The 26,318-nt window shown below is 42.1% G+C and overlaps 2 protein-coding genes across 2 annotated transcripts in view; one reads left to right on the top strand and one right to left on the bottom strand.

Moving 5' to 3' along the window:
• The window catches only part of icam3 (intercellular adhesion molecule 3), a 55,429-nt gene extending 29,864 nt beyond the window's left edge, over positions 1-25,565 (top strand). The window contains exon 12 of the mRNA XM_079893210.1: positions 23,658-25,565. Within this exon, the coding sequence (XP_079749336.1) occupies positions 23,658-23,776 (119 nt within the window). The 3' untranslated portion in view covers positions 23,777-25,565. The remainder of the gene's footprint in view (positions 1-23,657) is intronic.
• Positions 13,258-15,528, bottom strand: LOC307167965 (uncharacterized protein). Its single transcript, XM_079887352.1, has 4 exons — positions 15,219-15,528; positions 14,759-14,922; positions 14,535-14,667; positions 13,258-13,809 (listed from the first exon to the last, which is right to left on the bottom strand). Exons 1-4 carry the CDS (start codon positions 15,423-15,425, stop codon positions 13,348-13,350), a joined length of 966 nt encoding a protein of 321 aa, XP_079743478.1. The 5' UTR covers positions 15,426-15,528; the 3' UTR covers positions 13,258-13,347.
• Positions 25,566-26,318: the final 753 nt, after the last annotated feature.

Below are 26,318 nucleotides of genomic sequence, written 5' to 3' on the forward strand. Positions count from 1 at the left end.
ACATGTTGCAAAAATGTTTTATCCATGCCTTTCAACTTGCGTGTGCAAAATTCAAAATTGAATGAATGTGTAGCAATTTCAAATAGAGACATTTTTGTGAATACAAATGTTTTCTTTTGTATTAGAGTATCATAATTTGCGCATGCAACAAAGAAGATGTGCATGTGTGGATCAGGTGACGCGCGTGCATTCATTGATGTCTTTTCTGAGTCGATCTCATTTGATTCATTTGGATTTTGAGACTTTCTTTTCGCTGTTTTTAAGCATTTCACAACCCACACACAAACAACTACAAATTAATAGGCCTGGTGCTAATTATTAATGTGTGCACAACTACCCATCTATTTGACAAATTCACAAATGTGCGTCACTTAAACTAATACAATACAACTTGTGTGTGCAAAATCCATTTTTTAAATGACCCTTTTATAGCCATCCAAATGCAAAAGTTAAACTTTTTTTGATAATTATTGATCTAGAGAGTCCAGAGAATTGTCCTAGACTGGTTTGGTTGCGATCGGGCGAAAACGCCTAGGACTAGTTCGCAAAAGTAGGTTTTTGACATAATCATGAATATTCAATGAACGGTTTGATTGACAGCAGTGGTTCTTGAGGCAAAGTTGTTCAGGATGAGGAGATCTATCAAATGATATGCATATTGTGTGGATGTGTGTAACACCACGTGATTACAGAGGGCGTAAACCTCGTTAGCGCCAACTAGTGGCCGATTTCTTTCAAAATTCTTAGAGACCTCTAGGACCATGAGTTGAACATGCCCACCGAGTCAAACTTCATTGGCCGATGGCGGCCATGCTTTTTAAAATACGCCAATGTCCTCATATACATACGTGGCACTTTGGACCAAGACACTGCATACCAATTTTCAAATCAATCGGACGACTAACGGTCAGGTGGTCATAGCCCTTTTTAGGTTTTTTTAGGTTGACCAAATACTGAGCCCGTACATATGTGTACCGAATTTGGTGAAGCTATCTCATTTGCTTCTCGGGTTATTGGCATTTTAGTAAAAGTGGCTCCGCCCACAGCGTACGTTTTGGTGCCCCTTAGCGACCGTGAATCGAAATTTCAACTTTTTTCGATAATTATTGATAGTCAGTCTACAGAGGATCTTTCTGCACTGGTTTGGTTCCGATCGGGCGAAAAACCTGGGACTAGTTCGCAAAAGTAGGTTTTATATATACGTTAGATATACAGAGATATACGTTATGTCTGGCTTGAGCCAAGGATCACAGGGATATAAGACACTTGAGTTTAGGACAAACCATCTAGGAGTTATGAGCAATTTCATACTTTTGCTTGCTGTAGCGCCACCTATTGGCCAATCGGGGTCATACTTTGATAGGTTCTCCCCAAACTGAGGACTACCATTTGGCCAAGTTTCAAGACTCCAGCATTTACGGTTTGGGCTGCACGATCAGTTTTACGGCGGAATAATAATAATAATGAAAACCCTAACAATTACAATAGTCTTTCAGCACTTCGTGCTTGAATCCCTAATTAGGAAATGATAACCATCACAGTCCACAAATATTGTGGAGGCAGATAATCTATCAAAATAAATAGTAGGAATAAAATAGGGGTTCATGATAAAATCAAGTGCTGAGCAGAACCAGAGAATTTAACATTCTGGGTATGAAACGCTTCGTATTGCATTATGTTTTTTTATATAAAATGCCAATTTACTTCATCTCAGAGTCATAAATCAGTCAATAATTACAGACCAGGCCAAAAGATCATATGATTGCTGCAGTAAACCTGTTGAATTCTGAATTCTGATTGGCTGTCAGTGTTTTTATCATTCATCAACTGGAAATAATCATTGCGAAAGTGATTCCAATGAAAACCATCCAATGAATGAAAGAGGTGCTAAACAACTGCTGGGAAAGGAGAAGAGGAAGAAGGAAAGTTTTGGCTGGACAGGAAACTTAATAGCATAAATGGAAATATATGACAAAGAATTTGCTGCTACTGTGGTGTGGACTAACAAACCAATCTCGACACTGGAAATTCTGAAGGTTGACATATAGCTTCTAATAATCAAAGACAGGAGCATATATAGTCAGTGGATATTATGGACTATATGTAAGATACCATTACAATGTTTAAAGATGGGTCAAAGGATTTACAAACAGAAACAACAGGATCTGCAGTATATGTCCTTAGATATCAAGTGGGAGTTAACAAAATAACATCTGACAGCTTAAGTGTGTATAGTTGAACTGTGTGCTATATTAGGCTCATTGCATTGAATGGATTGAACAAATCATGTGTCACAAGTTCTGACAAAGTTTTAATAAGTAGTGATTCTGTATCTGCCCTTATGAGTATAAAGTCTGATATAAATAGAAACCATCAATTACTTGATGAGATTTTATTTAGCAAGGGATACGCATCACATTCATGTGGGTAGCAGCGCGTGTGCCTGGGAATGAGAAAGTAGATAGACTGGCAAGAACATGTTGACGAACAAATGAAATAATCAAAAGCAGAAGAGAAGAGTCTAGTGCGGAAAAAAGATAATGCAAAAATGGCATCAGAAATGGGATTATGAAATTAAAGGGAGACATCTGTACATGATCCAAAATAAAGCAGGTATGGAAAGTAAGACGGGAAATAAAAGGAAGGAACAAGTCATAAAAGGTTGACTGAGGATTGGACATTGCAAGTGTTAGGGCTTAACAGTTTAAGGACCCAAGGACCAGATGTTTGTAAGAAGACAATCCACCCCCTTCACAAGCTAAACAAAACTCTTCATGTGGAAAACATCTGACAGGACTATATAATGAATACAGGAGGAGAAAAACAATTAAGTGAAACAGCAGGTGGTAGTAATGCAACATTATGGATGCCAACTGCCATGAAACACCAAAGAAGAAGAAGAGTCTGAGAAGAAAAAGTCCAAAAAAATCCCATTTCAAACAGCATTTTTGTGCCCTTGAAAGGTCCTTCGGGAAGGGGACGCCATTTGTAGGGGTGTTCCAAACGAAAAGTGAACAACAAAGTCCCCACTTGCTCATAAGTAGGGCATAGAGTGCTCACTTCCGTTTGGAATTTGGCCTTGATTCTACACGAGAACAGCGCATAATGAGATTCTTCTTTCGCGATTAGCCACTGTTCTGAGCTGAGGATCCTCCCATGTTATCTGCGAGAATGGCTTCATTTCTATAGGGGCTTCTGTGGGAAAAACATCCGGTTGACAAGGGCGTAGGTTTGATTTTGAAATTGGTGGGGACGAGGACATCTCCTGAAGCTGAGCTGCATCTGTCATTAAAGGGACAGTTCACCCAAAAATGAAAATTATGTCATCATTTACTCTCCCTCAAGTTGTTTTAAACCTGTATGAATTTCTTTCTTCTTCTGAACACAAAAGAAGATATTTTGAAGAATGTCGGTAACCAGGCAGTTGTTGGACCCCATTGACTTCCATAGTAGAAAAAAAACCTCAATACTGGTTACTGACTTTCTTCAAAATATCTTCTTTTGTGTTCAGCAGAAGAAAGAAATGCATACAGGTTTGAAACAACTTGAGGGAGAGTGAATGATGACAGTATTTTCATTTAAAAGTGAACTTACAGAAATTAACTGTTGGCATATGAGATATGTTTCACATCAATAATGTCCAGTTTATCCTGTTGGACATGACACACAGCAATACTGTTAAGTGTCACTTGTGCCATTGTTCTGAGCCATGTTTTCAGTGTCCTAAGAGCACTGACACTTCTTTCAGCCTCAGCTGATGAGACTGGGATGACAAGGGTTTCAACTTCATCAAACATTCCTCTCATTTCAACAAGACCAAGCAATGTTGTGTTTTTATGTTTTATGGGGACTTTTTACAGACAATGATTTTATACTGTACAAACAATTGAGCATTTTTCTCAGAACGCTCTTGTAAGAGATTTTAATTTAAATAAGATGTTCCTGATTAAATAAAATAAGCCTAATACATAAAAAACACAAGACACAACCGGACAACAGTGGTTAAATATAAATATATTTTAAGTTTTGATCGAAATTATTGCTAGGCGGCTGCTGGTCTTTCAAAGAGGGGAAGCTCATTTTCGGCCTACATCATAAAAATTGTCCATTTATTTATACGTAAATTCTGCCCAATGTTCCTTTTCAAGAAAATGCTCCGTGACCCTATATCGTTCCAACTAGGTGTCTTTTCCAGTGACTTGACCAGTGTGTCCTCTCAATGGCCAGCAGAGTTAGGTATAATTGTATAAATGTAATAATATAATAAAGGTATAAATAACAATATAATAAAGTATAATAATAATACTACTAATAATATATAGGCTATTTTTAATTATTTTAATAATTATTGTTTTAATTATTACTAATAATATTATAAAAATATAATAGGATATTAAGTAATAATATAATAAAGGTATAAATGTATAATTGTGTGAAATGTATTATTAAAATGGCTAGCAATTTCGACAAGCAAATACCAAGAAAGAGGTAGCACGGGTAGCAGCAGTTTATCTTTTCTTATCTGGGACTGAGCTCGAATAGCTTCAGCGGCAGCGACTTTTTATTGTATGAAATCGCTGTCAATCAAAAGGAGATGCAGCCCCTCCAATCATCACGCGGAAGCCCAGAGTCCGGGCCAGCCCACTCCTCATTCACCCCCAGAGACGCTGAGCGTCCGTGGGCGGGACATAATCGCAGCATTTATCCAATGACCGTCTAGTTTCGAAGCGCTGAAAAAAACTGTTCAGAGGAGCAGCCCCATTGAAGTCAATGGACGCTGAAATGCACTGTCTGTGACGCTACGGGAATGTATGAGAAGGAGATCGAGTCAGCCGACCTGCTGTATGTAGCTGATTCTGAACGAACTCGTCTTGAATTGACGTTTTCTAACGCATTTTTAGTCAATAAAATGTTAACACAATAGTACATATTTGACCATTAATTTTTTTGACATTATAGGGGAAGCCGAGCTTCCCTTGCAGTCACTGCTAGGGACATATCAGTGTCACTGGATATTGGTAGGGACACGTCCCTAGCGTCCCTAGCGTCCCTACTAAATTCTACGCCCCTGTGTTGTGATGTGATCTGGGATTTCCTGTGGTAGATGAGGAACCACTGGACAGTCACTAATCTGAGTCTGTCTATGATTTGATTACAGTCTCGGGCGACGTATTTATTTATTCACCAGCCTTTTAACAGCGCCTTTAATCCGGTCGACGTTTTCCTTGAACAGTTAATATGCTGCAGTATTTCTTCGGACTTGTTCATCTCTTTGCAGTTCCCTATCAAGGCTACGGAACTCGACATTACGGATGTCGTATATGGGAACTCCTCTCATCCTTCACTTCTGCTGAAATCTTATAGGCTAACGCCAGCAGAGCTGGCCAATTGACGCAAATATGCAAATACTGAAACACCGTTGCAGTTATAATGCAAGTGCAGCGTCAATTCCTTCAGAATCTCTCTCTTCACGCTTAAATCGTGTGCTAGAAAGCTGATACTTCAAAATACTGGAATATATTCGCCGTCGTCGAAGTTGCGTCGGAGATACTTACACTGTCTCCTGCATCCGATGGCAGCTACCTGTAACCTGTGCTCGGCCCCCATCGCCCCCACCGACACGCACCTGTTTTGCATCGCGTGCTTGGGGCTGGCCCATGCCGAGTCAGCCCTCGGGGACGGAGGGTCCTGCGACCTCTGCGCGGACATGCCCCTCCGAGTCCTCAGAGCCAGGAGGGAGGAAGCTCGCGCAATAGCGGGGATTGGGCCTACCGCCGCCTCCGAGCCGCTGGTAGCCCCCCCCAACCGCGGAGTCGAGGTCCGCTCCCCGGTGAGCTTCCCCGACCCCACCTTTCAACCCCCACGCGACGTCGCCGACTTCATTTCCTTCGGGGTGAGTGAGGAGGACGACTCCATGTCGCTGTCGGCCTCCGAGATCGACTGGGGTGCGGAGCAGGCCGCGCCCGGGGCCGCGGGGCAGGACTCCCCGGCGGACCTACAGGACGAGCTCTTTCGTGTCCTCTCGAAGGCCGTCGAGGAACTGGACCTCGAGTGGAAAGCTCCTGATGAACCATCAAAGAGCAAGCTGGATTCGTGGTTCCTGCAATCGAGCCGCCGCCAGGCCGCTTCGAAGAGAGGAACACCGTTTTTCCCCGACGTGCATGAGCACGTGGTGAAGTCGTGGGCGGCCCCGCAATCGGCGCGCACCCTCACTTCCACCCAGGCCATGTTTGCCCCCGTGGACGATGCGGGGGACCACGGTTACCTCAGCATCCCCCCCGTCGAGGAGACCGTCGCCGCTCACCTCTGCCCGTCGGCTCCCGCCCTGGGCTCGGACCGCAGCCTGCCGTCCCGAGCCTGCAGATTTACGGCCCACCAGGCTAACAAGGCCTTCGGTGCCGCGGGGGAGGCGGTATCCGCGCTGCATGCCATGGCCCTTCTCCAAGTGCTACAGGCAAAGCAGCTGAAGTCTCTGGATGGCGCCGCCTCTATTGACGCTGACGCCATCCGGGATCTCCGTTCGGCCACGGACCTCGCGCTCCTGGCCACGAAGCGCTCGGCCCAGGCGATCGGCCGCTCTATGGGCTTCCTCGTGGTCCTCCACAGACATCTGTGGCTCACTTTGTCGGACGTACAGGAAGCCGACAGGAAGACGCTCCTGAATGCGCCCATTTCCCCTGCAGGCCTGTTCGGTGACGCGATGGAGAAAGTCACCGAGCGTTACTCGGAGACGCAAAAGAAGGCCAAGGCTATGAGCCACGTTATTCCCCGGAGAGCGCCGCCGCCGCCGCCGCCTCAGCCGCGCTCACGTTCGTCCTCAGCCTCAGGCCGCCAACCACAGGCTGCGGCCAGGAGACAAACAGCGCCTCGCCCGGGACAGGACGCCCGTAGGGGCCGTAGCGGTCAGTGGCAGGGGGCGGGTAACAGGAGGACGCAGAGGAGCCCGCGCAGGAAGCCCACCGCGTCGCCTGCGAGGCCCAAGCAGTCTTCCTGACCGCTCGGGCAAGAGGAGGAGAAAGCGCCAGTTCGGCCCCGCGTCCAAGCGGCGCGCTCTAATGCACTTGGTCCCTCGGAGTTCTGCGAGCGACGCGTGCAGTTGTGTTGTGAATGTAAATGTAAACAATGCTGTTGCAATAAAACAAATCACTACTTCACAAACAGAGCTTTTTTCTCCTCTTGCACCACACACTGTGTTACTCCCCCTGCCTTCGAGCAGCGCAGAGCCACGGTCAATAGCTACCCCCAGCACTCACACAGCGGCCATGACCGCAGCGGCGATGACCGCAGGTTTAGATCAGCCCACGCTCAGTCGTTTTCAGGCAGCATGGGAAGCTATTCCGGGCATTTCACCGTGGGTGTTGAATATAATTCGGCGCGGGTACACGCTTCAGTTCAAACGCAGACCACCCCGCTTCCGCGGCGTAATTCAGTCATTAACTTTGCCCCAAAACGCTCATGTGCTGAGGCAGGAAGTGTGCAGCTTGCTCGAAAAGAAGGCTATAGAACCAGTTCCCCCGAGCGAGCGGGACAGCGGGTTCTACAGCCGCTACTTCGTCGTGCCGAAGAAGGGAGGGGGTCTCCGTCCCATTCTGGATCTGAGACCTGTCAACAGAGCGCTTCACAAGCGCGCCTTCAGGATGACAACACTGAAACAAATCCTGGCGCAAATTCGCCCCGGGGATTGGTTCGCTTCAGTGGATTTAAAGGACGCTTATTTTCATATTCAGATAGTGAAGCGTCACAGACGATTCCTGAGGTTTGCGTTCGAGGATTCGGCGTACCAATATACGGTGCTTCCGTTTGGACTGGCCCTAGCCCCCCGAACGTTTTCGAAATGTGTAGACGCGGCACTTTCACCCCTCAGATCGAGCGGAATGCGCGTCTTGAACTATCTGGACGACTGGCTAGTTCTCGCTCAGTCGAGAGAAACGCTGATCAGCCACGTGAATGCCCTCCTTCGACACTTAGAGATGCTTGGTTTGAGGGTGAACGTCCAAAAAAGTGTGCTCACACCGAGCCAGACGACAACATTCCTGGGAGTGTGCTTGGATTCGGTGAGAATGAGAGCGCGCCTCTCCCCCGAGCGAGCGGAGGCTCTGAGCTCTTCTCTCGGTCTCTTCAGACCGGGCAGGCTCGTCCCACTGAAAGAGTTTCAGAGGCTACTGGGACGGATGGCAGCGGCATCTTCGGTATGTCATCTGGGGCTGCTGCATATGAGACCGCTTCAACTCTGGCTGAAAGCGCGCGTTCCCCCGAGTGCGTGGTATTCTGGCCACAAGCGCGTCATGGTCACCGGCGGATGCGCCCGTGCCCTGGTTCCTTGGAGGAACCCGGATCTCTTCAGCGCAGGTGTCCCTATGGGCTTAGTGACACGGCGAGTGGAGGTCCTGACGGACGCTTCATCCACCGGATGGGGAGCGGTCTGCTTAGGCAAGCCCGCCTCGGGTCGGTGGTCAGAGAAGCAGACGGAGTGGCACATAAATCGCTTGGAGCTAGAAGCGGTCGCTCTAGCTCTCAGAGCCTTCCGGTCTCAGCTGGAGCAGCAGCATGTGTTGATTCGGACCGACAACACTTCTGTGGTCTCGTACATAAATCGCCAGGGCGGTGTACATTCCAAAGCCCTATTCAGGCAGGCGGAATCCCTTCTGCTATGGGCGGACCGGTTTTTCCTCTCGGTGAGAGCGGCGCACATCCCCGGTGTTCTAAATCGCGGGGCGGATATGCTCTCGAGAAAAGGGATTCCCCAAGGGGAGTGGAGGCTTCACCCCGGGACGGTTCAGCTGATATGGAATCGTTTTGGCAGGGCGGAGGTCGACCTCTTTGCGACGAGCGAGAACACGCACTGTCAGATGTTCTTCTCGCTGTCCCGTTCCCCTCGGGAGGTGGACGCGCTGACTGCACGATGGCCGAGAGTCTGTCTCTATGCTTTTCCTCCGGTGAAAGTTTTGCCCATGGTGTTGTGCAAAATCAGGGAGGAGAAGGCGGCGGTGACTCTGGTAGCCCCGAACTGGCCGAATCAGCCCTGGTTCGCGGATTTGATAGAGTTACTAGCAGGGCAGCCATGGGAGATTCCGCTCAGGAAGGACCTTCTGTCTCAGGCGGGCGGAACGATTTGGCATCCCAGCCCCGGGCTGTGGAGCCTCCACGTGTGGCCGCTGCAGGGTCGCTGAGCGAGCGGGACGCGCTGCATTCGCGAGTTTTGAATACTATCGCAGAGGCGCGAGCTCCGTCCACCAGGCGTTTGTATGCTCTGAAGTGGGGTGTATTCTCTAAATGGTGTCAGGATGTCGGTTTAGACCCAGCGGACTGTTCTGTGTCGGATATTCTACGCTTCCTTCAGTATAGGATGGATGAAGGGAGCCTACCATCCACTCTGAAGGTATACGTGGCCGCTATTGCCGCGTTTCACCCCCCTGTTGACGGACAGTCTATCGGTAGACATGCGTCGGTGACACGGTTCCTCAGGGGAGCTAGGAGATTGTGCCCTGCTCGGCCGCCTTCTGTGCCGCCGTGGGACTTAGCTTTGGTCTTGGAGGCTTTGTCACGACCGCCTTTCGAGCCCCTTGCCGCGATTGCCATTAAGGAGCTATCGCTAAAAACGGCTCTGCTTCTCGCTCTCGCCTCGGCGAAACGGGTCGGGGATTTACAGGCTTTCTCTGTAAGTGAAGATTGTATTCGCTTTGGACCGGGAAACTGTAATGTTATTCTCAGACCGAGGCCGGGTTACGTTCCTAAGTCGCTCAATACCCCGTTCAGAGCGCAGATCGTTTCTCTGCCTGCCCTGTCCGCTGAGCCATCAACCTCTCAGGGTTCGGATGCTCAGAGTGCTATTTGCCCAGTCAGAACGCTCCGAGAATACATTTCTCGCTCGGCCGCGTTTCGACAATCGGACCAGCTGTTTGTGTGCTTTGGTGGATGCAACAAGGGACGGGGGGTCTCTAAACAGAGGCTTGCTCACTGGATTGTGGACGCTATTGTTTTGGCTTATGATTGTCTGGGACAGGAATGTCCCCTGAACATCAAGGCTCATTCGACTAGGGCGATTGCCTCCTCGTGGGCTTGGACTAAGGGTATGTCTATTCAGGATTTATGTCTTGCGGCTGGCTGGTCTTCTCAGAACACGTTTGCCAGATTTTACAAGTTGGATTTGCCCTCTGTAGCGTCTCGAGTGCTTTCGGTGAGTTGATCATTTACACAGCATTAGAGAGCTGCTCTGCGCTTTGCTCATGAGTTGTTCTGTGTGCTATTGTGTGTTGTACTATTGTCACCGCTATGCGTTGGCTTTCTCTGTTGTTGTTGCCCTGTTGGTCTACAGTGCAACCTTCCCCCATTTATACTTCCCGGGATATGCAAATTCCGGTAGTGTTTTGTGAGCTTGTGATTGGTCCCTTTGGACCTATCGGAGGTTAGAGGTTCACTATTGGTCAATCTCGGCCTATCAGGCGCTTACATTCTGGGGGCGAGGTTTGTATTGGGTCTGTTTTCAGTGGTTTGCTGCCACGGCGGGATTCTATGGGGATGGCTAGTGCCTACGTCATCGTAGCCAAATACGTCACTTCCGTGTCCAAACCGAATTGGGCTAGAATGGTGCAGTGCTGTGTCCCAAGTTGTAACAACAGAAATGATGTCAATAAAACGATTAGTTACTACCGCTTTCCTTTGGATGACAACGAGAAGAGGAGATGGCTTAAACTGATACGGTAAGCTGGATATCTAACCATGAAAAATACATTTAAGTGCGGGCTAGCGCCAGTATTTGCGCTAAACGTTAGCCGAGATAACGTTACCTGTTGCTGTTAACGATGGAGTGGGGCCACATAAAATAATCGAGATTAAAGTCATTATTTACGGGAATAAAGTTGCCATTTACTAGTTTAATGTGACTGAGTTTAAAGTCGTTATTTATGAGAATCAACTAGCTAGTTATTTATGAAAAGTCATATTGTAAGATATTAAACTTTTTTACAAAAAACAAACATTTTACAAGAATGAACGAGATTAATTACGAGATATACGTAATATTTTACAGAATTAAGTCGTTTACAAGTCCTTTTTTTAGATTTACGTGACAATTTACCAGAATAAAGTCAGTATTTACATTTTTGAGAATGAAGCCATTAACAATATAAAAGTCACTATTTATGTATATACAGTTGCCAAATTGTGTTGCTTTTGTGGAACAGGGGTGAGAGGGACAAGGGTTCTGCACTGGCAGAACCTACTTCTTTTTGTTTATCGCCACAGAGTTCTTTATGTAATGTTTTTTTCTTTTATCCAGGCGTAAAGATTTCACACCTAACTACAACTCAAGGGTCTGTGGATGGCATTTTCCACATGGCAAAGCAGCGGGGCCCACACGGTTTGCCTGGAATGAGGGAAAGGCTTTTCCTCACATCAGCCAGCCGACCAAACGGCAAAAGAAAATGCTCCCGGCGACTGTAGAGGACGAAGGAGGAGCTGAACCAGGCCCAAGTCACCTTGACACTGCTCAGAAGACCCCAAGTAGTTCAAGTGTTTTGGTGCTTGAAATTGAGAATAAGATGCTCAGAAAAGAAAATGACAAACTGAAGAAAGAATTGGAGAAACAAAAACAAACATTTTCATTTAGTCAAATATCCTCCCACCCAGACATAGTCAACTATTACACTGGCTTGCCAGATGCTGCCACAGTCTTATTTTTGGAGACCCTTCTTTCCAAATTTGATCTCCAGTATCACTTTGATTGGAACGTCCAAAAAATGCCCTTAATCGATCAGCTGCTCTTGACTTTGATGAAACTCCGACTGAATTGTGGTCTTGTTGACCTTTCTGTGAGGTTTAACTGCTGCCGGGCCACAGTCACCAACATCTTTATCACCATCTCCAGTGCCCTGTATGACATTTTGTATGTCGGCATGATGGAAAACAAAATTCCTTCCAGATTCAAGAACCAAACCTCCCTGCCACATTGCTTCCAACCATTTCCCAATTGTCGGATTGTGCTCGACTGTACTGAAGTACCTGTGTCCAACACAGAAAGTTTGGACACCCAAAGTCATCTGTACAGTCATTACAAAGGAGGTACCACGCTTAAGGCTCTGATTGGTGTGGCACCTAATGGATTCATTACCTTCGCCAGTGACCTGTATGGTGGAAGCACATCGGACAAAGCAATAACAGCAGACTGCGGAGTACTTCAACAGCTAGAAGCAGGTGACATGGTGATGGCTGACAAGGGCTTCACTATTCGTGACATTTTACCTGCAGGTGTTTCACTGAACATCCCAACATTCCTTGTCAACGGACAGTTCACAATGGAGGAAATCAACCACAACAGACTTATTGCCAGTGCAAGAGTTCATGTGGAGCGTTCTATTCAGCGCCTGAAAACATTTCACATTTTGTCATACATTCCGTACCAGTATAAAAAGCATGCAAACAAGATACTGAAAGTGTGTGTTTCTCTCACAAATTTACAGACACCCATCCTCCGTGAAATAGCATGAATTTCCTCTCACTGTTTGCCACAATGCCATCATCAGCATTGAATTTTTCTTTAACTGTATTCCATATGAACTGTATCAATGTTGTTTTTTACTTGCTAATCAATTTTCCTAAACTCACATGTTAAATGTTATATTTTTTTAAAGGTTTGTTATACATATTATCAACACAACTGTGTTTGATCCTCCATAAGCTGAATGAATAATTTTGTTCCGTTTGACAGCCTGGATGCAACTGAAGCTGAACAAGACAATTAAAAAGTCTTCACACTGATTATGTTGCTCCCACTCAATTTATTTGAACTGCATGTTACTGCTTTTCTTTTTCTTTTTTAGAATAAATAAAACAACAAAACACACAAACATCATTTTAACTGGTACAAATGCACAGATATTGATATATACAAATTGGGAGAGGCTACAACATTCAAACTGAAAATAATGCTTTAGAACTAGGAATGTCAAGATTAACTGATTTTTACAATAACCGCGGTCCATAAATCCACTCAAACGCATGAAGTCAATGGCAGGTTCATAAGTTAAATGTGAAAATCTTATTTTCATAGCGGCCAAAGGAAGAGTTTAAAAAAAAAAGGATCATGTGCAGCCGCGTTTGTCACGTAAAAATGGACATGAACCGTGTAAGCACATGGAAAGACATAGATCTTTCAAAAACATCCACATAAATCTGCTTTCTTATAGCTAGCTAGGTAGGTATAGGTATTGCTAATAATGATAATAATAATAATAATAATAATGATATTCTACTGCCTATTTATAAGTTTACTTTTTATTATATTACTTTTTTATATATATTTGAATCCTGACATCCCTATTTAGAACATGTAAACAAATGCAGGGTTAATCATTTAATATCGGAGAGAATATGGGGCAGGAAAATGTCCTTATAAAATATTTCTAAAACACTAATGTTGTTTGCCCAAGCTGGATCTTTATGGATGAACAGAATTACAACATCCAGCGGAGTCCATACCACCAGGTGGCATGTGCCAGCTCCCGTAAGGTACAGGTTGCCCTGAATTTGATGCCAGTAGTTGTGAGTCGGCTTCATTTTCAGTAGGCCAGTAACTTCATCCAGTTTGAGATAAAAGTCCTTTGCCTCTGCTGCCTGAATTATGGTCTTGTTTCTGGCTGCATAAGGACATTTCACCTCAATGATGCAGTCAGCAGATACTGTCCCATCTGGAGAGCCACCAAGCAGGCCACTGTCAGAGAGAAACACTCCGCTCTCCTGGATGGTCACACCAGTGCGCTTCATGTACTCTTCTTTAGCCTTTGGCTCATGAACGATTCCCCAATCACAAGCCTGGGGGTTGAAAGGGAATTTCATACACAATGGCATCACAAGGTGCTTTATAAAGGGAGAGAAGGAAAGAAATATCAGCCCAACCCTTGTAGTACAATCTTTGTTTACACTTGTTTGATTTAAAAATTACCCTAGGGTCTCTATGTGGGTTTTTTCTGCCACCAAAGGGTGATATGTAGAACTAATTGACAATAACCTTCACTGTATTTGAGAGTAAAAACATTTTTGGTGAAGAAACTTAATTGTACATAAATTTTGAATATGTGATAAAAAATAATGTAAACGGTCTAAAATACACTGTGGGCAAATTTACAACCCTTTCAAACCTAGTTTTGGCTGTTTAAAAGCCACAACCATTACAGCTGAAAAAACCTCTGATAAAAAAATTTGATCAACCTTTTTTCCCCAAACACTATTCATCAAGCTCAGACCTGATCAAAACAATTATTTTTTTGTTTTTAAATAATGGATTTTAACCTTGTGAATGCCTTTCATATGTGATTTCACTGCAGTGTCATGGTTGAATGAAAAATTGTGGTTATAATGGGAGTTGCTGGGGAGTATTACTTAAAATTTGATGCTGCAGAAAAAGTAATGTGCCAAAGCAGATGTTTTCACAAGTCTTTGGAAGATCCAGGAGTGTGATAGCATATAACAAATATAACTAAAGGATATGTTTTATTACAGTACCCAAGGGTTAAAAGAACTTTGTGTCCATCACTTACATGAGCTCCTTGCTTGAAGTTGTAATGACCAAGCAGCGTTTTGAATAATGAAGGAGGGTAAGAGTTCCTCTTCACTGCCGCCAACACAAGACCAAAGTTGCTGGCTGTAACTCTCTTCTTGCGATATGCCATCCTGTTATAAAGAAACACACAACAGTTAACCTCACAGTCACTAATGACTTTTAGTACACATGAAATCAATCGATCCTTGTATGTATTATTACCATAAGTCATTCTGAGTTTGCCCAACTGTGGCCCTCTCGATGGCTTCCTTTTGTTGTGGGCTCACAGCAAGGGATGAAAGGAGATGTTGAGCTTTGTCCTCACAATACCCGGAGTTGGCCAATATCCCATCAAAAGTTTTGACGTGATGGCAGGGGTCAAAAGTCTGTCCCAACAAATATCATTGAATCAGAATAACAACAATTAGATCCCTTCATGTCAACATTGTTCACAGACATACATATATTGAGTTGCCTTGTGTACGAAATGCGCGGTTTGAATAAAGTTAAAATTAAAGTCTGAACAGGTTTATGTCTGATTTGCAATTTAAATCTGTGGATATGTCAAACTAAATTTACCATCTTACTAGGGATATCGTCAATCTTTGTAACTGATTTAATGTTGTGTACATGTGAAGTTTCTGATAAAGCAGGACATGAAACAACAAAACACAAGTCAAACCTGAGGCAGTGCAGGAGGTTCTGGAGCTAATATCCAACCCAGACCTGTAAAACGGTCAAGCTGTGCCAGAGATGACGATGCCCATTCTCTGTCCTCCGGGGTGACAGGGCGTTTAATTCCAGCTGAAAAAATAGCATAAAGGATATGATGGTAACTGCTATCTAACCCAGGCTTAGATTTTACTATGAAAAGAAAACATATGGTCATTGTTTTTCCAATGATAACAAAACAGAAAGCATGACAGATATTTCCAAGTTACTCGAAGAACTAACCTTGTGATGTGGAAGGTGCAATCACAGACACTTTCTTGGCCGTGATTTGCTCTGTTTTGGGTGTCGTGGGCCTCTTCCACATACACTCGACATCCGTGCGGGTGAAGTTCTTCTCAGCCCAAATGAGGAGGGCTGCAACATGGTGGCACTTGGACCTCCCGATGGCACAAGAGCAAGAACTTGCCTTCACTTCCTGTCCCTCAACGTGTACCTGAGTGAAATCAACTTTGCTAACCCTCACAAAAAACTCTTAACAATGCTAAGAGGCAAAGCTTTGTAGTGCACTCTGTAAGCCTGCACTGCTAACTTTTTTTTATTATAGTATGTTTATTTTTTTATTGTTTATACTTTTTGCCCCCTGAAGTCTGGTAGTCACTGTATAAGATACCTCCTATATTTACTATTTAATTGTTCGTTTCCTGTCTATTCTGCACACCCTGAGTGTTTTCTTGAGAGCTGAATGTAACAAGTGAATTGTGAGATCAATAAAGGTTTTTCTTATCTTTGTGTTGCACTAGGTGGAGCCAACAACTAGTTAGGTAACGTTAACGTCTAATCTGTATTGGGCGAGCAATACTTTTCCAGAGTTTTAAGTTGTCAACAAACCATAGGTACTTATTCTAACATAGCTAAGTACAATAGTTAACGTTACACTTGTACAGTAAAGTTAGCTTGGTGGCCGACAGCCTTATGTTAGCGAGGTAACGGTAGCTACTAAAAACTTGTAACGTTTGAACCGTGACAAATGTACAATCTTTTTATGGTAAAGGGCGACAGCTTAATGTTTGATTAACAATTTGTTTTATGCTCATATAAAACAACAAAAGTCATAGAAATTTGTGCCATTTGACGAGTCACTCAAGAGTCGGGACCTCACCTCAACCTCGTAAACTTTACTTTTCATTGAAGCCTGTACTTTCCCTTTCAGACTTCCACCTGCCAGCACACTAACATTTACAACTCTGTTGGAGTTGTACGAGTTCAAACCCTTTTTCACGGACTTTGGGGTGTCCGCAAAATACGATGTCACCGTAAAAAAAGTGACCGGTTCCTTAGCTACTGCCATTGTGTTTACATTAGACGCAGCGGCTTGGACACGGAAGTGATGTCGTGACGTCACACTAGCCATCCCTATACAGTTCCCATATACGACATCCGTAATGTCGAGTTCCGTAGCCTTGATAGGGAACGTCTCCGGTTACTTTCGTAACCTCGGTTCCCTGAAAGGCAAGGAACGAGACATTACGCTCGCCGCCGTGTTCGCTATTGATTTAGCGTTTGTTCGATTCTGAAGGAATTGACGCTGCACTTGCATTATAACTGCAACGGTGTTTCAGTATTTGCATATTTGCGTCAATTGGCCAGCTCTGCTGGCGTTAGCCTATAAGATTTCAGCAGAAGTGAAGGATGAGAGGAGTTCCCATATACGACATCCGTAATGTCTCGTTCCTTGCCTTTCAGGGAACCGAGGTTACGAAAGTAACCGGAGACGTTTTGTTTGTGAATATCACAGGTTTGTATTGACTCCCTTTTTTATTCTACCGATACATGAAGCGAAAACTTTCATTTTGAATTTCGAATTTACTTCCAAACGTCGTTGTCGACCTATTTTCTCTGTGTTCAAATTGTTGACATGTTTGAATTTGAAAGCTAATTCATAACTGTACACTCGCTAGAACCAGTGAGCGTTTGTAATGTGATATATGACAGTGCTTGAGTAGGCTACACAGTATTTTTAGTGCTGGCATAGCCTGGCAAATTTGTATTTCTAGACCTTATGCGCCAGAGAAACAGGTGCGCAGCATAGACAGTATAATCGGGCGCGCAGCCATCTTAAGAACATTGTCTTTGAACTTCCGTTTTTGCGGTCGCTCTGTATATTTCTATGGCATCGCTGTCGAGGACGAGGAGTAATTAGCTGGCGAAGTGGATTTACTTATTGTAGAGTTAACGAAAGTTATCAGGAGCATTTGTAATGTTTAAAGCAGATGTCTTAGCAAATGTTAAGGACGAGCTGTTCATTCACAAAAACCGAAAGAAGACAACGAGCACAACGCTGAAAAGGGGCGTGGCTGCATAAGGTCTTATGTATAATTATGCGTATAAGAGGTCGTTGATTTTACTTTTTTAACTTTAGTTAATGTGTAATGTTGCTGTTTGAGCATTAAACAACATCTGCAAAGTTAAGTTCAAAGCAAAGGGAGATATTTTCTTTTACATAAACCACAGTTTACATAAACCACATTTTAAGGACTACAACAAACGGCTGGTAGGGACAACAGGAGAATCCTCCCAGGGTTAGTAACATCACAAACCCTAAAATGTATATAATCCCCACCCCCAGGAACACGATTTATAGATTATCATGACAGAATATGCTAATCAATGACTAGAAGATAGTATAACTCTACATCAACTACATAAATTAATCAACTAATCATTCAGAAATGTCCTGTTGCCTTCTACATGTTGTCACTTCTTCTTGAGTCTCTCCATCTTTGTCTGGTTTGAACATAAAAGGCTAAAAGTTTTTGAAATGTTCAGTGCGTGTCAGAGCTGTTAACACACATGCAAGCTCTTTAAGCTCCGCCCTCTATGCTGGGAGCAGCAGCTCATTTGCATTTAAAGGGACACACATAAAAAAAAACCTCAAAAAGTGACAATTTTAACATGATATAAAAAAATATATGGGGGTATTTTGAGTTTAAACTTCACATACACTCTCTGGGGACATCAGAGACTTATTTTACATCTTGGGAAAGGGGCATTATACCACCCTTGTCGTCACAGTCATGAACCATGTACGGTGGCCGAGAGAGAGCTTTACGTGCTCCAAAGAGCAACACGCTGCAATCTGCAACTGAAGAAATAGATATAGAAAAAATACCAGTAAATTAAGGAAACCAACATCATCTTCAGTTTGACAACACGTGCTGCAAATACTCACAATGCTACCAAATACAGAAACGTGCTGCAAATAGCATTTATTTTGACCTGGTTTTAATCATTAATAAAGTAAGCATTACAGAATTTATTTTCATGAACCTTGAAGGTTATTTAGTTACAGTTGTGAAAATAAGCCAGTTTACATAACGTTTCACAGTTGATTGTGTATTTTGTCAGATTACTTGGGCTAATAGGCTAATATCCAAAAGGCTAGCAGCGTGTTTCTGTATTCGTTTGCATTGTGAGTATTTACAGCACACGTGTTGTCAAACTGATGAAGATGTTTTTGTAATTTGCTGGTGTTTTTTTCTATTTGCATGGGTTTTCGTTCCGTTGCAGCGCATTGAGCTCTCTCGGCCACAGTAGGCTCATGACAATGCAATCGGTTAATTAAATATAATATGAAGCGATAAATAATTAGACGTAGCCTACTTGTCCTTGTTCAGATACTGTAACTGATAATGATGATGTCCTTATGACTTTTTTTCATATTAATAATGATGAGTTGGGAGGGTACGGTTGACACCATAACCTTGGGAAACAACTTTCAAATAAAATTGTCTTTTAAAATAAAATAAAATGTTTATTGAGGCTGAGTACAGGTCAAAAAAGATTCTTAGTTTAAGAAGTTTCTTAGTTTAAACGCACAATATGTAAGATTTAAATACCCAAAAACCACTAGCACAGTTTTATATATTTTGTTGACATGTGTACATTATCCCAAATGTTTCCAACAATGTTTACATCCAGAGAAATCTGAAATTTTAACCAGTGTAATCATATTGGACACCAACAAGTGCGAACGCACAGTAACATTATAACAACTTTTAACACACTCAATTTATTTTTATTAGGATTGTTTTGACCAAGTAAAACAGTACTGCGTTACCCCACAATCTTAATTTGTCAAATAAAGTTTATTGTAAAATAAACAAACTACAAAATGTGTTTACGGGTGTCATCAAGCCACACCTTTGTTATTGTTTTTAATAAGCGACCTCTAGTGGGGAAACTTCCGTACTGTGCCTTTAATGCCAAGATGATAAGAATTGATTTGCTTCTTTGTTTGTAAACAGTCATAAACAGTTACAGACTGATTGTCTTCTACAATAGCTTTGTCTTGCATAGTTGGTCAATAAACACAATAAAATACCAGATCCTGACCACCAATAATCCAGACCAGTCATTTTATCAACCAGTCAACATGTGATAGTTGCTTATCAATGTTCAGTCTGTCAAGTAAATAAATACCTGCTATTATGTATGCCATTATTCTGAATTCTTCAATTTGTTTAACAGGTTCACATGCTGATGAATGTCCTCTTCAGCTCAACCCACAGAGAGTTATTGTGAGGTACGGCGGTTCTGTCTCAGTCGACTGCAGCACTTCTGTCCAGCATAGAGGGTTGGGATGGGAAGCCAGTGAGGGAGGAGTGCCCATGACCAGAGACAGTCTGACCACATGGAGAGTGTCAGAACTGAGAGAATGGGACATAGAGCCATCCTGCTTCATGAACTATAATAAGACACAGTGTATAGTGAATCTCCCAGTGACTATTTACAGTGAGTTTCTCTGTTATTGATATTTTTATATTTTCCTTCTTAGAAATATCTACTGTACATTGATGACTGCAGATATCAGTGTGTAAATCTTCCTCCACAGAGACTCCAGACAGTGTGTCCATCAGCACTGTGAATCACAACGGACCAATGATGGAGGGAAACCAGTATGAGCTCCAGTGTGACGTTCTCAATGTGGCTCCTGTTCAGCATCTCACTGTCAACTGGTACAAAGGACAGACTCTGGTGGATCAAACCATCTTCACTGACACCATCAAGACTCCAGTCAATAAAACATCTAAACTCCTGATCCGTCCAGACAGCGCTGATGATGGAGCTCAGTACTGGTGTGAAGCAGAGCTGGAACTGGGAGAAGAAGGACCTCGACCTCCTCCAACAAACACATCAAAAACACTCAATGTTGAAGTTTTCTGTAGGTTTATTTATTGCTACGCTTGCAAATTTGATTCAGTTTAATTCAGTTAATATTTTCTGATGGGCCTTCTAGTGTGAAGGATTTTTCATATTATGAAGTGAATTAACATAGATAAAAAGATTTACTGATCAGTATTTTACTGATCTATTAATAAGAGCTGCTCATCATGGTGTTGTTGTGCTGAGAAATGTTCCTCTGTCCTCCTCAGATAAACCAAAACACTCCAGTTCAACAGAGACCATCAATATAAATGATAAGCTCACACTAAACTGTACAGTGAAGGCAAACCCGGCTCCTACGTACTCATGGCGCTCAGAACATCTGAAAGAGACGATCAGCTCCTCAGTTCTGTCCTCCACGCTCAGCTCAGGAAACTACACGTGCATCGCCACAAACTCTCAGGGAAGTGACATCAAAGTGTTCATCCTCATATCTACAGGTCAGTTCTGAATAAACACTAATAAATAGTTAAAACACTAATTTAAAATTACCGTTACTGATTTCCTCCCCGGATGTTAGCATCACTCTGGTTCCCTCAATAAAAACTTAACTGGATTTTTCCATTGGCTTTAGAGAAAGCATGCTCTGTGACCAACAAAATATGATTCATACATGCTTTGTTCATCATTAAAATCTTCACAAATGAACACAATTTTTATGAATTTTGAAGCCTCAATACAATCACCAGAAGTAAAAAGCTAAACATAGGTTATAAATAAACTACTCCACGGTCACATGACTTCAACATCACCATCACCCAGCTTTCAACAAATCTTTCAGTCTTTATTAAAAAAAAAAAAACATTTTCCTATGAGTGTTTGAGTTATAATAGTTTGCAATAGTTTGTGACACAGGTAGGCTGTACAAGCAGACTATGGTGAGTAGATGAGTTTAAGTTGTTTGGTGTAATTGTCTAATGTCCCGGCGACAATGTCTGTAGTCCCGTTTTACCACTTGTTAGCAACTGCTTTTTTCAAGAAAAGCAAAAGCTTAAAAAAATGACAAGGGGGTATAACTGATGTATTTTGTTATTGAAATTATCTTGAGCTTAATTATTGAAATTATCTGATAAACACACACCTTATTTCAGACATTTAACCAACAACCCATTTCAAAAAACCATTAACTTTGGGACGATGAAACCAGAAGTGTTAAAATTCTAACTGGTTTCTGCGTTCGGCCTATAAAAAAAATACACCATACACTCCAAAAAATAAAGGTTCTTTAAATGTTCTTAAATGTTTGCATGAAGAACCTTTAACATCTGAAGGGTTACAAATTTAAGAATCTATTTCAGATATGCTTCCTTACATAACATCACGGTGAAGAATACTGATTTTAGCTTTTAAGGTTAAGATCTCAGCAAAGTTGCAATTCCTGTTTTCTTTAATGGCTCTTCGAGCCCCAGTTTCACTCAGACTGATGGGATTAGCACACGAATGATTCACTGAGAATCTCACCTTTTGTTCTGCAAATGGCTTTCGGACCGAAATGGCTCTTGGAGCCTTATGCTGATTGAATTAGGATTGGCCAGACCCTCACAGTCTAGGGTGTTACCTTAACCTGTATACTCATTTACATGCTTTGTTTGAATTTGTCTCCACCCCCAAAAGTCCCTCCTCCTAAAATGCCTATAAGATACCATGTAAAGTTATGTTAGATTAGATCATGTTGCAACGTACAGCGGAGTTCTCAATAAAGAATAACTTCCGTTGAACGTGATCCCAACTGTCTCCTGGTCTTGCGTCGATGAAAGAAAACTTTACAACACATCCATGGAGCCTTTCCATTCCACAAAGGACTGACTCAGTCCAGTCTGAGTTTCACAAACAAAAACCGCAGACATGCTGAATGAAAATACAAATCCACTCTCTGTCAGTAGGTGGGGGGCTTATTGAGCAGCAGAAGTAGAGCTGTTTCCCCGGTAACTTCTGCTGCTAGTAGACTGTTGCTTAATTTGCTTAATACCATTGCAGTATTTTACCATGAGTTTTTCAAATCCTGGAAAACAAATACATTTAAATGACGATTAAAATATTAAACTGTAATACGTCAGAAATTGCATTGTGGTTTATCTTCAAACTGGTAACTGTTTCATCCCTATTCCTCAAACTTGGAGTGAACTTGCCGACTCCTCGTAAATCTTTAGCATAGTGGCGGTCTCGACCCCCAGGTTGGGAAACATCTGATTATAAGTGTGAACTAGTGAAAATTCCTTTTCTGTGAGCCTACTCAGGACTCGATACACAGTGAAATGAACAGTAACAATGACTGTTTAACATAATCAATTCGAGCCCAAGTCCTCATCCTTTGGAAGTGGATTTGTTTTGCTTTGGCAGAACAGAAAACAGCGTCTTCTCAACATGTCGAAAACACAAACCAAACTCTTCCAGACTACAGTGTTTGAGGGCGGGTCAAAGTAGATGTTTGCAGGCAGCCAATGAAGACCATAGGCTGGATTTATGCAAATGTGTTACAAACATAGGTTTGAGCAGGAAGTGAGACTGGAATTACTGACGACTCGTTTTGGCAGTTCAAAATCGATTCTTTCATTTGCAATAACATAATTTGTCATGCACTTTGATATTTGCAGACCTTTTAAATTCACAAACAGCTACAGTATATTAGGCACTGCATGAAATGTAATATATGAAAAAGCATAATAAGGAGGGGGGCACTTTAAGAGTGTAGCACTATACTGTAACAGTGAGATCTTCTGATACAGAGTAACCTAGGTCTATGTGTATGTTACAATTCTGCTAGTGTAATTTATATAAGCATTTTAATTAGAAGGAGCAACTAGAACACAAAAGTAAAAAAAAATTAAACAGCTTTCTGTTGGTTATATAGACTGCAATATTATTAAAAATCTTTTCCATTTGAAATGGAAAACCCTAACTATGAGGAAGGAAACAAGAATGCGTTTGTGACATTTTAGCCAGTTGGTTATATTAAACTCTCAATATTTATTTATCCCAAAGTTTATTCTTTTTTTTGCATTCTTGAATAAGCTTCGCATTTGCATTTAATCATTCATCAGGCTATTTTATCTAACACAAAATGAGGAATAGGGCAACAATAGTGTCTTGTAGTCTCCCGTACACTGGTGTCGTGTTCCAGTGCCGAGCCGCTCCAGGACGGCTGCTGGTAGTTTGTGTGTCACGCTTCTGTTGCTGAAACTGTTGAAGGATTCATCTAAAATCATTCATGTCATTTCTCCCACAGGTGGAATACCAGTCTGGGCTATTATTTTAATTGTCATGGCTGTGGCTGTGGCAGTGGCAGTGGCTGTGGCAGTGGGGTTAATCGTCAAACGCAGGACCTCCTCAAATGCTGTCATCTGATGGACTTGCAAGAGATGACCTCAAAACGGTAGCTTCTCCTCAGGGAGATTGTGAAAACTTTATGATTATAGATTATACTTTCTATAATATCTATACTTAAGATAGATATTTATTTATTTGTCCTCTAAGAGGAAATTATTTTCCACTGTAAGAATTGAGAAATTAGGAGATGCCGGACAGTCTGTTTGAAGAGCGACCAGACCCTGAGAGGACAAAAGGACCTCTCTGGAAATTACCATTTGAACTCACCATTTGAGAGGCAAAGTCTCACCTCAGAATATATCTCTCCCCCTCTTCCCCACTCCCCCTCTCTCATGCTGAGACCACATGTAAATCACCCAGAAATCCATATGGTTTAATGTTAACAATTATCATCCAGTTTTATACATGTTTGGTATCATTTAAAATGTCACAGTGCGACTGGTACAAATGTCTCATTTCTAAATAAGTAAAACAAGGTAATAAGGTTTTTAAGAGTTTAAAGATAACTGACATACAAAGAAATGTGATCTCCTGACAAATGGTCACACACCCCCAAAAGGTGCAACCTCTGAATACAAATTTCTTTTGTTAGTACATGTTTCCATGTGAAAGAGGTTTGTCTATATAATGAAATGCAGCCGGTGATTCAGGGCCTTTTCTGTACTTCAGATTAGCCCGTGAGGCTGAGACCGGCCAAAACTCTCAGCCTCATGTATTTCTTATTGTTGGGTTTGCATCTCTTCTCATTTTCCAGAGTATTTGATGTTTTGTATCGATTGTCTTTGAACTGATTATGAAATTGGCATGATACATTTACCTGACATAATTGTTACATTTGATTATTCTAACTGACTTTGGCATTATTTGCATTAAAGAGTTAAAAAGAATAGTCAAACATTCACTCACATTTAATGATGCACAGATATCATTAAAACCTTTTCATTTATGGAGTCAGATGAAATAACGAGAGAATACATATTCAAATGTATTGCATTTAATCAAAAAATACTTTGCCTCGAGAAAAGGACAGTAACACATAAAGACCTTCCGCGTTGGTCGGATGCCGGTTTTGGGCCGATCGAGCGCGAGCTTACACCACAGTCGTGCATACATTACAAAGACACATTCAAACATGGTCAAAATTATACAATAATAAGCATACCAAATCAAAACAATGACAAAGGCATATAGCTAATCCTCTAATGTGCATTGAAAGGATTGTTTGTTTAAAACCCGTACACCCGTATGGCTGTATAGGGACTTCAGTTTAAACGGCCACTGCTGTGATTGGCTGACGGCTTTGCATATGAAATAGATAGTATTACATGCGGAACTCTCTCTAAACAAGCATGTTTTTACTATTACAGCTCTCGTGCTTAACTAATGTGAAAATGTGTTAACTTAACGTGAAAAGAGTTGTTTATAGCATTATATTTAGATGGTGGCATGAAAGGTTGCAGTGATGAGCATGTAGCCGATCACAGAAATGTTGAGCGCATGAATGCAGTGATCTCATCATTGCAACTTGATTTCTGCACACTAAAGAATGCTTTCATCATAAATAACAGTGCAAACATGATGTAAATAAGAGGTTTGTTGATTATAACGGGAGTGTATAACCCAGTGTATTAATGTTGAAGGAACTTGTAAATGCTGCAATTTCTTGATTACCTGATGACATTAATCAGAACTAAATAAAGAGAAGAAAATTGACAGATTAGATTAATAGTAAACTTTATTTTATATAGTGCCTTTAAAGCAGCTTCTCAAGGCACTTTATACAATAAAAATACAAATAAAATAAAAATACACAAATAGAAATACAAAGAGTACAAAAAAAAAAAAAAAGAACAGACTGGAATACAAAATAATTAAAACCGTCAAGAAAAAGCTAACCTCATTTTTTTTACACGCATTGCAATTTGGTGAGTGTGGTTTTAGGAACCCCAGAAAGAAGTGCAATGCAGTCGTCAATTCGGGGAAAAACAAAACCAAAGTATTGATAAGCCTTTCAGTCACAGGAAAAGATAGCATAGGGCGAAGTCTACCCTTGTGAACAAAATAGGATACTTAAGCACACATTCCCCCAGTTTCACAGAAAAGGCTTAAACTAGTACCAGACTAAAATGCATGTTTAAACTGTTTTAACAGAAAGCAACTTGCACTGGAATATCTTAATATATGTCAGTGTCATTGTTTTGTCTCAAGATGAACACCGGTATGTTTTTTTCGAAGGCATGTTTATAAAAGCTACTTAAATATCCTAATTGAAGTAAGGCCTAATTATTGCTTAATCTAAGCCCTCTCTGTGAAACCGGGCCTTTATTCAATAAACGTAAGGCTTGGTTTCACAAACAGGGTTTAGATTAAGCCAGGATTAGGCCTTAGTTTAATTAGGGCATTTAATTAGCTTTTATAAACATACCCTATATATATAAAAAAAACCATTACTGGTGTGCATTTTGAGACAAAACAATGGCACGGACATATATTAAGATATTCCAGTGCAAGGGTCTTTCAACAGCTCAAACTTGCACTTTAGTCTGGGACTAGACTTAAG

This window comes from Squalius cephalus, assembly GCF_949319135.1.
Source record: "Squalius cephalus genome assembly, chromosome: 1".
NCBI lineage: Eukaryota > Metazoa > Chordata > Actinopteri > Cypriniformes > Leuciscidae > Squalius > Squalius cephalus.